General features: G+C 34.4%; 1 protein-coding gene across 5 annotated transcripts in view; it reads right to left on the minus strand.

Moving 5' to 3' along the window:
- The window catches only part of FAM135A (family with sequence similarity 135 member A), a 97,636-nt gene that overhangs the window by 27,462 nt on the left and 55,918 nt on the right, over positions 1–14,256 (minus strand). For 4 of the 5 annotated variants that reach the window (XR_010070435.1, XM_063330238.1, XM_063330237.1 and 1 more), the window contains exons 8-14: positions 13,467–13,593; positions 12,956–13,109; positions 10,406–10,483; positions 8,125–8,174; positions 6,221–6,376; positions 473–546; positions 12–166 (exon numbers count right to left, since the gene is read on the minus strand). Coding sequence is in view for 4 of the 5 variants with exons in the window: in XM_063330238.1 (XP_063186308.1) it covers positions 12–166; positions 473–546; positions 6,221–6,376; positions 8,125–8,174; positions 10,406–10,483; positions 12,956–13,109; positions 13,467–13,593 (794 nt within the window). In the remaining variant the exon portion in view is untranslated. The remainder of the gene's footprint in view (positions 1–11; positions 167–472; positions 547–6,220; positions 6,377–8,124; positions 8,175–10,405; positions 10,484–12,955; positions 13,110–13,466; positions 13,594–14,256) is intronic. The other variant, XM_063330239.1, reaches the window with a different exon arrangement.

The raw sequence follows: 14,256 nt of genomic DNA on the forward strand, positions 1-14,256 counted from the left end.
GGTGTGTTTACCTTCAGTAATTGAATCTAAATACCGATCTTCAAAGATTATAGGCAAGGAGTTCATATCTCCATCTAGTTCACTGCATTCAATGGGGAGGGGTGGAAGAGAACTGCAGAAGGAAGTGTTTTTGATAGCTGCACACATCTGTAGATGACTTTGAGCACTGGAAAAAAAAGGAGTTCTACATGAAAAAAATAGAACTATTTATTTTTACATTAACAGAAATTAGCAGTAGTTTAATTCACTTAAGTAGAAGCTTTTCTACTAATTAGTTATTTAACAGCTTTAACAGTTATTTAATAACTTCTTATATAACTTTCATTAAAAAACTTAAGGTCTATATTTAGAAGGTAAGTTTCTCTTGAACTAGTTATGTAAGTATTTTTGCAAGACAGTACTTCTACACAACACAGGCTACAGAATAGTAGTACTGCATGCTACATCCTGTGCGCTTCAAAAGGCTACTCACTGTAGTTCTTGATAGGCAAGGGCAGCTTGCCTAGGATGTTCAAGACAAAAGAATGCTTCTGCAAATCTGCGCACCTGCAAGATCCAAATAAAGTTAGAGCTTATTTTACATCACATACAATTTCTGAAAACCCAGCAGTATTCCTACACAGCAATGTTACTAACTTGTACGTATTATATACAGTTACTGAGGGGAATTATATTAGATTCAACTGCCTGCTGAAAACTTGATTACCAAGAAATCAGTAATCCAAATCAGGCTCACATGAAACAAAAACACAAAAATATTAAGAGAAATGTCAATTAGAACAAAGGAAATGACTGTCTGATGGGCACTTCTGAATGTGCTGGAGGATTAGCTTCAGAAGTAGAAACGTGTTAGATATTCTGCAATCTGAAAATACAGAGAAGTACGCATTTCAAACTTTCCATGAATACCCTCTGGCCCACAATAAACTATTGTGCAAAAAAAGCCTTTTGTTTGTAAAGATTTCAGCTGCAAATGATGAAGACAATAACAAAATGTATGCTAATTACAAGCACGGTATTCAAGACTTAATTGTATGCCTGAAGTCAATAAACCATACAATACCAAAACAGTATTTTATAACAAAGGGGAGCATATTATTTTATCATCAGATACATAGTGCGCAAATAGAAAGTGTGAATAATACAGTAATTTACTACAAATAAGAACAATCACTGTATAGAAAATGCAGTATCTAGAAACCCCAAAGCTAAGGTTTTGCAAAATGAGAATTCTGACATTTCCAACATCACACAAAAATATTAATTCAATCTAGATGCATTTTTAAAACTTTTATTTTTGCTACTGCCCAATTACAGGCCTCAAAAAAAAGCAATTCAATGCAGTATGACAGCATCTTGTTTGTTGTAACGACATACGAAAAAGAGAATGTGCTGTACAGTGGCTGTTGGCAACTGCTTGTGCATTAACTTGGGTATAAACATCAATTTGCTTATATCAATTAAAACAAAATTTCTGTCTCACTTAGAGAACACATATGTGGCTAGTCTACTCGATCATTTATTCACCAACCACTTCCTGGCCCCTTACTCCTTTATTTCCTCAATACACTCTAGGTCTTCCTCTTAAGTTATCTACTTTCCCAAACAGACCGTGAGAGTTTGCAGTGGATCTGGTGGAGGTGGTGTAAGAACGAGTTCAGTTCCCTCAGGTCCTTCACTCAGAGCTGCAGGCAGCACCTACATCTGCCTTCAGCACAGACCTGGCACTAGGAAAATCCTGTGCGATAACTAGCAAAGATCAGACTTTCAGGACCATGTTAGCGTTTGTTCAGAGATCCACACTTGGTGGGGAGTTAGTTTTCCCTTCTGATACACTGCCCAGTATACTTTTGAAGAGTATCGTTCGGATGAAGTTTTACATTCTGTAGCTTCTACTTTCTCCTCTTTTCCTTTTAATAAAAGAAAAACTGGGAAAAAATTGCTCCGAGGTACTCAAGAAAGAAAAAAAAAAAAACCAAACTCCAAACCACAAACATTAAACCCCCAAGCTCTAACCAGCACTAGAAGCTGAAGGTCCTGTCCCATACTGCGTTATATGAAATTAATCTCAGTGATAACATCATCTGTGAATAGTCATGGAAAATGTTTTGGAGTGAAAAAAACCCAAACACTAAATTTGATACTTTCTTGTAAATGCAACTTCTACTCACAGCAGTGACCATACACACACACACGCACATAAAATGTATCTGCTTTCCTTCTGAAATTATGTCAGGAGTTTATGCATACACGCGGGATCAGAATCGGTGTTCCTAAGTATTCCGCTGCATCTCCCCAGCTGGTTTTTCTAAACAGACATCTACCTTCCTAACAGATGGTTTTGTCAGAGCTAATCCCCAAGCTTTCACCCAGAAAGAGAGAAGATAGCTATACAATAGACTTAAAAACAATTTTACCTGTTTAAAACATAGATTTTAGAGCAACTGACACAAAGACTGGACTGGTCATCATTCCAAGCCAAGCAATTTAAAAATTAAATAAAGATTTAGTCATGTAATAGGAAAAAAAATAATAACAGAAATATTGCCCAATTTGTAGATGTCTGTGGTTCAAGCCAGGAAAAGAGCATAAAGCTGTTTCCCAGGAGGCAGGTAAGATGGATTTGACTTTAGATGCGAGCAATCACTTTACCACGTAAAGTAACTGGAGTTATATGGAAACCAGATCTTTAGAATTCTGGTATTATCTCCAACAGAAAAGAAAGGATGTTTTTTGCTTGCAATAAATCCCATTTGTAATTGTGTAAGTAATTCCAGCTTTTGAAGAAAATTCGATTACCAGCTCCAGACAGCTCTTATGAGACAGCTAGTACGATAGCAATGGTATAAAACTAGTTGAAGTCAAGCTCAGAAAACCAACACAATTCAATATTAAAGAGAGAAAAAAAACCAAACCAACGCTAGTTTATTATGCTTAATCATTGCTTAACTTATGGAAGGACTGAGGCATTTGCTAGGATGCTGTTAACCAGGCTCTGCAGAACCAGAACGACTACCAGCTGGTGTGAGTGACTCAGGCACTACCAGCTTGGGCTGACTCCACGATGACTTTGCAGGAGGAAATTGTATCAGCTACCGCCAAGTCCCTATAGACTTCCCAAAACTATGGTTTTTGCGGTCCTCCCAATGTAAACAGAAGAGGAGGAAAAATCAGATAGAAGAACTGCTGTGGAATATATACCGAGTCCCCGCGAATTTATGAGCAGCACTCTGAGATTCTTAGTTTTCAGTTCTCATTATTTTAGGACTAACAAAACTGAAAGAAATAACTTTGGAAGAGCGTGTTCAGACCTACCAGAAGATGTCACTATGGAACAAACAGGTGAACTAATTTAGTGTGCAATTTTTTTGTAATATAAAATAACATACTCTGAGCAGTTTTTTCAATAAAATGCAGTGTAAATCTTATCAGTGTGTGATAATGGAGTTGATGGATGTACTAGTATACCTAAACTGTTCCTGATTTTTTAATGTAGTGCTTAATACTCAAAGTATTTGAAAATAGTATATGCAAGTAAAATAAGTAAAAATAAGTAAAATGATTAAAATAATAATTTTAAGTACTTAAAATATATTTTATTATAACCTTGTTTTCTAACAACACTTCATCAGAAATACCTGTTTTACAAGCATCTGTGCGAAGAGGGTGAATGACATTTGACCAAATACAGATGACAGGCATTTCTAGGGTGTATTTTAATACAAATATTTAAACCAATCAGATGAATGATTCCCTTAAAGGGTTCATTCATTTTAGATTAATACTAAACTTTCCCAGGGAGAAATTTCCTGTGGAGGGTAGAGTCTGTAAATACTGCAAGATGAAAAGGTAAAATTAAAAGAGATTTAGCATCCAGCAGAAAACACAGCAGAGTATCAATTTCCAAAATAACAGGGATTATTTAGGAGGACAGAATTTTGTATAGTACAAAAAACTTATTCCAGAACAGAGATACTCTCTTAAGAGGAGAATTAGTCAAATCTCAACTAAATTCACTAACCAGAAAGCATTAGACACGTGCATATAACGCCTCTAGTGAAACATGATCATTGCACATTTCCCAAAAGTTTATACAAACCCTCAGAATATAAATTCTCAGCAGATTATTAATACAAATTACAAATTATTATACTAAGCACTGCAAAACAGGATCAAAAAAATCAACAGTCAAACATGTTCTTAAAAATGTTAAGACTCAAATTTACCGCCTCTTCTAAATTTAAAGGTTTACTGACTTTATGGATCACTGGCTCCTGCTCTACTGACACGTGGGAAGCTATGTCTTTTTACGTATATTTTAATTACATATATTTGCAAAGTATTCACAGAAGCTCTTCACATAACAAGTGTCACATTTGCAAATTAGTCACATTTGCAAATTAGTCCTTGTAAAATTAAGTAACAACACATTGCTGGTTTTCTGTAAGTTGGCTCAGGTAGAATTTCCTATTTGAATTTTAGAGTCAGGCTGCTTGCTCTATGCTACCAGGCTCTAAATAAAAAGGTAAGTTTAAGATTACCCATGTCCTGCATCTCTTTTTCAGTCTGATGTTTGGGTAGATAATGTAGTATCCAGTAACTTGAGAACTCAGTAAGAAATAGCAATTAGCCACTTCTTTATTTAAAAAATAAAATAAGCTCAACTTCTTCAGTTATAACAAGGACCACTTCTAAGCTCAACTTAGAAAGCTTGTAAGTTTTATAGACTCAGTGTCCCTCACTAGCAAGCTACACCTAAGAGCCTTCATCTCCACATCACTATGCTGTAAGTGTGGATTCATACCTCCAGAAAAGCATATTTCTACAGCTTTTATTAAAGAATAATTTGTTTTTTTCTTATTAAAATAGCAAAAATTAAATACGATGTGGTGCTCAGATAGCCAGTAAAATGCTCACACTTTCTTATGGCTAGCATGTCTAACAAATAAGCCTGGTGCTCTTTCTGAAAGATTCCATTTGTTCTCCAGCATAGCCCATTTCCACAACCATGATTCCCTCATTAAACAATGTCCTTTATCAAGTCTGTATGTGAGACCACAGTCCAAGTATCCTTCATAATCAGTTTCCCCTCCAGAACCAAAACAGAGAGGGTTTTGATATAAGTGACGGAAATGCTGGGGAGACAAATCAAATCTCTGAGAAATAAAGCCTTAAAATAGACTTTATTTTGGATTGTGACAATCACAGAGCATTGATAATGTGTATTCTCATTAACCAGACCTTCTAACAAGCTCTCTGCAAATGGTTGTACAAGAAGCGCCCCCAGATAATCTCTTAAAATGACCTATTTATAATGTGTGTTAGTCAAATGCACAGATTGTGATGTCAGACAGTAAAGATGCCAGGTCAGCTGAAGATCAAGCTGTGTGTTTGACCAGTAGGGGTGGTGGCTGTCATTGTTTATTTGGTTTTGTTTTAATGAATCTTACTCTCTGAAAACTTTTTAAATGCCACATTTCTTCAAGTGCATGGACATAAAAGACTGGAGGGAAAAATATATGTATTAGAAAGTGAGGCTAATGCTTTACTTCATATTTGAAAACATTTCACTGTGGGAACCAGCATTGCTGTGGTTTTGCATGTATAAGGCCCACAGCAACCATATATACACATATACAGATCAACCATGTGTGCAGCTACTCATGATATGTATTTTTATATCTATATCCACATACTCACGTGCCAGATCATTTCCAATACATGTCTTCCTTTTTAAAATCCCATTTAAGAGACTTTTCAAAGCTTATGAATGTTATAAATTCTTAATTCAGAAGGAAAGTACACTTTGCTTTATGATGTAAGCAGGCAGCCTAAATGCAGTAGGGAAGTAAAATGCAGGGTGGGCACTAGGCATGGCTCCTGCAGAAAAATACATCATTCTGCGCAAATACATCTTATTCCAGACTGCAATTTGCCTTCTGAACTGCATTTCTTATTCAAAAGATCAATGGATTAGTTGGTTCATAAACATAAATAACCTAGTTCGTATATTATATTCCAAGAATAAGCTCTAACAACATGATTCACAAGCTAACAAATGCAATACAACAGCTCGTCTTTTATGATTCCAACTAACCTTCCCATATAAAACTAAAAAAATTAGAACGCAGAGTCTCATTTTGATACACATTTCCATAACAATGTGTCCCAGTAAGAGTATGAACACACCAGAGTTTCTAAAGCCAGAGTCAATACTTACTCTTAATGTGTGATGCTCTTGGGCTAGCAATGCTGTGACCTCCTCTTGTAAGGTAATGACCTCCAGAAATTGCCCCCAGAGAGCCATTAGAAGTGAGCAAAGCTGAGCAAGATTCATATTTATAAGTTCTGCCAGTTCATCAGGATTTTCCATTTTCTGAAGTTAGGAAAATATATTTACATGATTAACAGATGAGACCATAACACAGGGACAAGAATAATAGGAAAAAAAAAAAAAGTACTTTATCTTAGTAAGAATTTTAATTTAAAAAGTAACTTCCAAATATGAACTCTTTTGTCTAAGTATCAGAATTGAATTAATCTATGTTTCAACACTAAAAGATTGGTTTATGTTGTTTTAATTATCATCCATTTGTCTTTCAGAATTAGGATTCCTGACCTTAAATTAAAGCAGCAATTCCATTTCTGGCAACCATAACTAAGTTGCAACTGTTACATTTTTTAACATGCAAAAACATAGTATGTTTGAAAGGAACAGGAATCAGCCATCAGAAAACAGGAAATGGATGCTTGCTATGTTAGCCCAAATTCGATAAAATTGTAAAAATTTAATAAAGATATCTCCATTTCAGAACAGTCACAACTTACAATAACATTTATATGGTGCTATATATCTTCATACACTTTAAACATGCTCAGGAACCTCTGTTACAGTATAGGATTCCTAGAACCACACCACACTGAGAAAAAATTCAGTGCAAAACAAGCTTTTCTTTCTTAACAGTGTACTGTAATCCTGTGATCTAGTTTCATGCCAGTAACTGCAGACTACTAGGCTTATGCTCCCTGCCCTTTTAGAAAAAAAATGCAGTTTTTCAGAAACTCACTGTGGGCACATAAGGCACTGAGGCAAAGGGTTTAAAACATAAAGATAGTAAAGAATGAACTTCTGCAGTATTAAAGAGCAAGGAGAAAAAAGGATTGCAAATACTGAAACACCAGCTTAATATGCAAGAGTGGAAATAAGAGGAAGAACTTTTGATGAGAACTGCACAAAAGAACAGAAAGGAGAAAAAGGAAAAAATATAAACACTTTAGCAAGCTAAGGGAGAAACTAATGAAACAAAATATCATAGGTACTGAAAGAATTTACAGAAGATATGTAAATGTAAAAAAAATTTTTAACGTATAAAGTAAGATCATCAGTTGCCCACAGAAAACTAACTGCGCTGCCTTTGTCTCCCGTTAAACAAATGATATCCTTTTAAAGCCAGTATTACATTTCCTTGTAGTTATACTACTAATACAGTACTGAAAGGTTCTTCAAAAGCTGGGCAGGTGGCCCGCTCAGCAGCAAAGCATGGAAAATCTTTCAAAAAAGTTTTAAAACCTGTACTTTAAACTTCACTGTGACAAGGAAATTAGTTCTGACTAAGAACACACTTGGGGAGACAAATCTAAATAATCTGAAGTAGACAGTGTTTCCTTGAGAATGTAGGGAAAACAGGAGAAGGAGACAGCATTAGGACAAATCCTTCCAGATGAGGGGATCACTTGGAGAACTGGCTTTTGTACAACTTACTCCTACTGCTTGATCTTCTATCATTGCTATTTGATACCATCAAAACCAAAGAATTCAATTTATAAATGCAGAAAATTCCAAATTTGATTTTAATACAAGTAGTCCACTTTTCAGCCATCTTCAGTTTCATAGTATACAAAAGTTACCATGGCTACTACTGACAGGCCAAGCCACCAGATCAATAGTTAAGGTGTGGAGTCAGTTGAGCAACTTCTCTTTGAATGAGGAGCAGTTAAAATAAGTGTTGGTAAAACGCATACAGGAAGTTATCACTGAAACAAACAGTTTATTCCCACGTAGCACGTGAAATCACCATACTTCACAGTTATTTCACTTATTTACTAGATGAAAAAAAACTGTACCTTTACTTCTTCACACAATTCTGTAAGACGAACTTCTACATCTATGTTTTCTGGAAAGATCAGAGGACATATCCATGAAAAACATGCTTTCCAAATTGCAGAGTAAAACTAATTACCTCACACAATAATTTTAAAACATAAGAAAGAATCCATCAAGTAAAACTTGAAGCCATATTAAGTGCCACAGTCAACTTAAAATCAAGTAAATTATAAACTCACATTAAAATAATGTCTTAGTAATTTCTGAGACTGAGGACAGAACGCGATTAATAAAAAAAAGGTTTGCAATTGAGTATCATAATCATTTATCATGATACCTTGTCACGGATACCAATTTTCCACTCAAAATTATACTTGAAAATACTGTAATTTAGATTATACAGTTTGCAGATTATCCATTGAGAGCTGCTCAGCTATTCAGCAGCAATGTCATCATTAACAATCAAGGTAATACAATTCCTCTTCTGCCTCAGATTTTCCAGAGATACCTTATTCCAAGACAATTTTTCTACAGGTATATTATTTACTTGATTTGCAAGCTACATGAATATAACTACAATTCTTTAATTGTCTGAGGAATTATATTTTAGTCAAGTGAAATTATTCTTTAATTGATTTTTCTCTCAATAGCTCAATGTTAAGAACAGATCAATCTTCCATGGTGTGGCAGCATAAACTGAATCTGAACCTTGAATGACTTATTTATAAAGAAAACAGATTTATTCCTTCATGTAAGATGTTTTTCCTTGTTAATCATTCCTAGTCTACTTAAGGGAATCTGATCAATTAAATAACAATTTAGTACTATGTTTTGATTTCCTTCTACATATGAAGTACCAGTAACAATGGAACAATTTATAAACCCTAAAATTGTCTGTAACAAGGATTTATACTTAAATTCATTTTTGAAACATAGTATTACAGAAAAAGCCTACAATGTTTCTTGGAAACATACACCAACAAAACTTGCCTTGAAACACACAATAATAAATTTAGGATACGGATAATGAACACAGGTTTACAGAACGGCAACAGTGTGTTTACTCAACTTGTCTTTGAATGATACCACGTAGATTTGATAAGTATATATTGATTTTCAAGTAACTGCATCCATTATACTTAAGTTTAAACTTAATGCCAAACAAACTGACACACCCAACTCAAAGTTCTGAGAAAATATGCAAATTGCACGAATACATGAAGTTCTCAGAAACAAGTTTAGAATGTTTTTGAAAGAAACTACACACACCCGTCTTAGCTAAACAGTGCTTGATGATAATTATTCTGAAAATATATGAAAACAGTTTAAGGTATGATACTACTTTTAGCGCGTTTGTGGTGACACAAATGTTGTCATTAGTGAAAATTAAATGATTTATTTATGAGACACAATACTGATTATTTATCTTGTTTGTCACACTGCAATTGAGAATAAGCTTTGAACAACATTTAAAACCCTGAAGTCTAAAATCATTATGGAAAATCCCAAACTACAATGTTACATTAAAAAAAAGTCAGAATAGCAAAAATACAAGACAAAAGGAAATCAAATAGTAACATTCCACAGCAGTAATGTTCACCCAGCAAACATCTGATGCAATTTTTCTGGCTCTGCTAAAAAATAGTCTTGTTTTCTTTTTAAAACAAAACCAAAACACAGTTCTAGATGATTAAGCTGGTGACCTACTATGAGACTGAACTGCCATTATATTCTTTTCCCATCACAACCTTCCTTGTGCTTACACAGCACTGTCGTCTTTTGTTCAGCATCAGGCCAACACTGACACTCTCCAAAGGGAGAGCTGGCCATTTAGATACGGACAAATGCAGCTTAAGCTTTGAGAACGTTTTGTGTACTGTTTGGAAGAATCAAGCCCTGAGATACCAGAAACAACGTGAAAGATTTCTCATGAAGAAAAAGTGTTGGTCTTTAATTATCTAAAAAATTGAGTCTGTGATGAATTAAATGAAACTATATTTTTTAGCTGTTTTATTTAAATGGTGACAACTGACTGAACTCTTCAATCGTTTTTGTTTAGTAAAGTAGAAAAACACTAAACCAAAAACCAGTAATAATTCCTTATTTTATTATCTATATTGAGCCTAGAAATAAGTAGCTCAATTCTGTGGACTTCACCAGAGTTCAACGTACGTTCACTATGGCTGAACAGTAAAATAGTGTTCCTGTTTAAAAAAGAATATAATATTTTATATTATTAATAATATATTTTATTTATTAATAAAAATCTGAGGGGTTATATCACCTGCTTTGAAAACATACCTAGGTAGGCGTCTCTCTGGGTTCGTGGATATTTTCTTCTGAGAAGGCGTTCATAAAGGACCTGCATGCTGGCCTTGGCTAGTTATAGGGATTGCACACACATGACTAGTTACTACACTCCTTTTTTCATCTGTGATTTATTATTTGCCTTAAAGTTAGTAAAAAAGCTTACTGCTAGCCTAGCAATTAGTGCAGTTAGATCAGTACATGAAAGCATATAATTTTAGTGTAGTTTCTAGATTAGATATCACTTGTGATATACATTAAGCTAGCACTTTTTATTTCCTGAAACCAACAATACTTAAACGCTCAATTACAGTTATCAAGACCAACAGTTGTCTGCACATGCTTCTGCAAAATCAGTCTTGTGTTAAAATCATATGACAGAGCAACAGCAAAGCAAACAGAAGAAACAAAATTAAAGAGATAATAATTTAATTTAAAACAAAAAAAGTGATGATTCTAGGATTTAAACAGGACTTGAAATCCTCTTCTGCAATGCTCATTAAAACTTCACACATAAAATCTCCACTATAAAACAGTTCATTTACTTTAAAAAAAAATGCAAATGACAATCATGTATTTTGTGAAGTCCAGAGGGCTTCAATTTCTTTATAGACATCACAGAAACATAGATTTTTTGTTTTGTTTCTTTTTTACTGTTGGTGGGTTTTAGAAAAATTAGCGTTAATGCTAGGCAAGAGTTATTTTTCAGGAGCAAAAGGTGAGTAACAGAAGCATAATTAATATTTACATTATTAGTCCTTTTTATTATATCAATTGTCCCAATCAATTTATATACAAAATAACCCAAATAAATGAAAAAAAGATTTACAAATAAGAAAACAAATTAATTCTAGCAGAGACTTAAAAAATAACAAAAAAAACCCCACAGGAAACAAACTGTCAGCAGAATATGTACAATGAATGTTAAATGTAAGTAGTAATTTTCTCTTCATACGTTTATTTTGAGCATTTCTGTTCCAGCTTGCATTCCTAAAGGTAAGCTAAATTACCCACAGAAATGACAAAAGGTCTGACTCAAGTTCCACTGAAGCTTATGAGAATGCTTTTGGTGACTTCAGTAAGGTTTGAAAGATACAACCCAACCATGTAATCCAATGGCCAGCTTTTTTCTATTACATATATATTTTGTAGGAACATTTTTGGGGAATTGAAGGTCCTATCTGAAACATTTAAGTATCAAGATTTAGTCTAAACCTGTCCTTACAAGAACAATAGTGCCAACAGATTCTATTTGGGGAAAAAGCACATTTTGTCCTTAAAAGGAAGACTAATAGTTGAGTCATTCCTTTAATAGGGTGTATCCCTTCATATCGAGATCAGGATAACTGACACAGAAATATTCTTTGCACCATAACTATAGCAGTATTTTTGCTTCTATAAAGAAACAGCCTCAGTTTCTGGTATTTTTCTATGCACAGATTTGTAATGCACTCCCTCCCTCAAAAAAAAATATTAAAAAACAGCTTGGTATTTTGTAATACACAAGTAAAACATTCTTTGTTGGAATCACTAATTGACCACATCGCATTTTTGCAATAGTTTTCGTATCTCAATTTCCAACCTTATTGTTTCATAATGCTTAGTTTTGACATTGGTAAAATTAAACAATACAAAAATCAATAAATGCTGTCTACATTCAGTGTAAATTCCGAAAGATTTATTTTTTGGATTTCAATAGAACTTTACATGAATAAAAAAGTATTGCTTGATGAGGAGAAGTCTAAATCATCCTTTATAATGCCAATGTATTTTCCTTTTTTACTTTCACCGCTCTCCTAGTTCACAAGTTGAGGCTCGGCGCTCTAATATACCTGCATTCTACAGAAATGTAACATACATTTCCATGCATTACATTTCATGTAGTATTTTTGCAGTCTTCATTGACATAGAACTTAAATTTCTTTCTATGAGGCTGTCCTGTAAGAGTTTAATTTTAACTTTGTTAAAGAAATAGCTTCTCTGAAAGCATATTTTAACTGTTTGGTTTTATAGAAACAGTTCTAGTCTATTCAGATCTTTTCCTCATTTTTAGGTAACTAAATCTATTTAAAAAGTTATGCTACAAACTGAGCCAGCAGCAATTTCTTCTTGTAGGTCTTTTTTTTTCAGGTAAGTTTTCATTGTAATATTCTTCACAAATCAAGCTTATAGAGTTCCAATCTTTATACAAATATACAATGTTTCCATATAACAAACAAACAAGTGCAGCATGCTAGCTTGGATTAAGAGTTCCTCTAACTTTCTCCACCAAACACAGTGATTTGAAATAACAGGGCAAATCAAGACCAACAAGAAAAAATATATTTGCATAAATTCAGGCTGTTATCCCCTCATTTTATTAGTAACGTGACCATACTTGTTTCTTTTTTATTTTTTTCTCGAGTTATTAAATTCCAGCTCAGTTTGAGCAAAAAGATTTTAGGTATACAAGATGTATGAAATCAATACCAGTTTAGTCTAGAAGAAGGTTATTCTTAATAAACATTGACAGGGAAGTGATGCATTTTATTAAATTCAACATACCCAATTCAATTCGGTGAGAAGAGGGGAGCTCCTTTGTTATCATAATGAAATAGCTATGTAACCCTTTGAAAGCAAGCAGCAAACTGGCACAAAGCGTATAGTGGAAATTATAGGCATGGCTGAGGAAAGATTCTGAAACAACAAAACTGCAACCCTAAAAAAAAAAAAAAGGAAAAAAAGATGAGGCACATATTTATTTTGTACAATAAATTAAGTGTTAACAGAATAACTAAAAAGACAGATAAGCAAATTGCCTCTTTCAGAAGCCTCATCCATATTTTTGCGATTTTCAATGGGTTGCAATATATTAAAAAAGAAGGTTAAACTCTTAATATGGTAGAGATGTCCATCTGAGTGTTCCTGAAGCATGTAACATAGCCTTTTGGAACAATTTTTCTCATTTCCCATATGACTTAGCACACCACTTTATCAAGTAATACTTCTGCAGAAAAGATAAAATTCACACTGTCCAACAAAGTACAAATAAAATCTTAAACTGATATATTCTTACATCTGCTGATAACTGTTTTGTGTAGTTATTGCCAAAGACCACACTTTCAAGAGAAGGAATCACAGAGTCCCTGTTTTGTGCTGGTGCATTCCTGTTCAACCACGTATTCTTCACTGGGCGAGGAAAGCTGCAAAAAGCACAAATGAACTGATAATTTGAACATACTATGCATCACAAAACTATCACAGTTAAATTCTTGGTTTTTCTTGAAAAGTAGTAGAAACAAGGACCCTCAGTAAGATCCTGGAAGTTCCTAGCATGGTGGGCTGCCCTTTTAAAATCCCTCAGGATGGCCCAGATACCTCAGTTAAGTCTCTGGTGCTGCGCTAGGGGAGCAGTCCTTCTAAAGTAATTCTCTTCTGAAGCACGTCTTCAGCTAGTTGGAGAAATTTAAGAAATTATTAACCTCAACTGTTCTGTTGCCATCTCTCACCATGAAGGTCAGCAGACTGTGCCAGGGATGGTGCAAACTCTTCCTTGTTATTTTCAAGGCAAAACTCAACTAATTTAAACAATATTCCTGAACATTTAAGCCATACGGATAAATTTTGAACTCTAACAGGTAAGATGCATTCATTTTCTGCCAACTTTGCTGTGGGGACGTTACATCCTAAAAGTGAAGCAGCAGCAAACAGCTGGAAAGCTGTCACACAAACTGCCATTGCTGTCTTCCTAAGGGATGCCTGACCTCTGCCTACCGAAGAGGAAAGCCCATCCTGAACCCCTGGGAGAACAGAGCACCCTGCAACAGCAGCCTTGTGAGAACAACAACTACGAAAAATGAATGAAA

This window comes from Chroicocephalus ridibundus, chromosome 3 (assembly GCF_963924245.1).
Source record: "Chroicocephalus ridibundus chromosome 3, bChrRid1.1, whole genome shotgun sequence".
In the NCBI taxonomy this organism is placed as follows: Eukaryota; Metazoa; Chordata; class Aves; order Charadriiformes; family Laridae; genus Chroicocephalus; species Chroicocephalus ridibundus.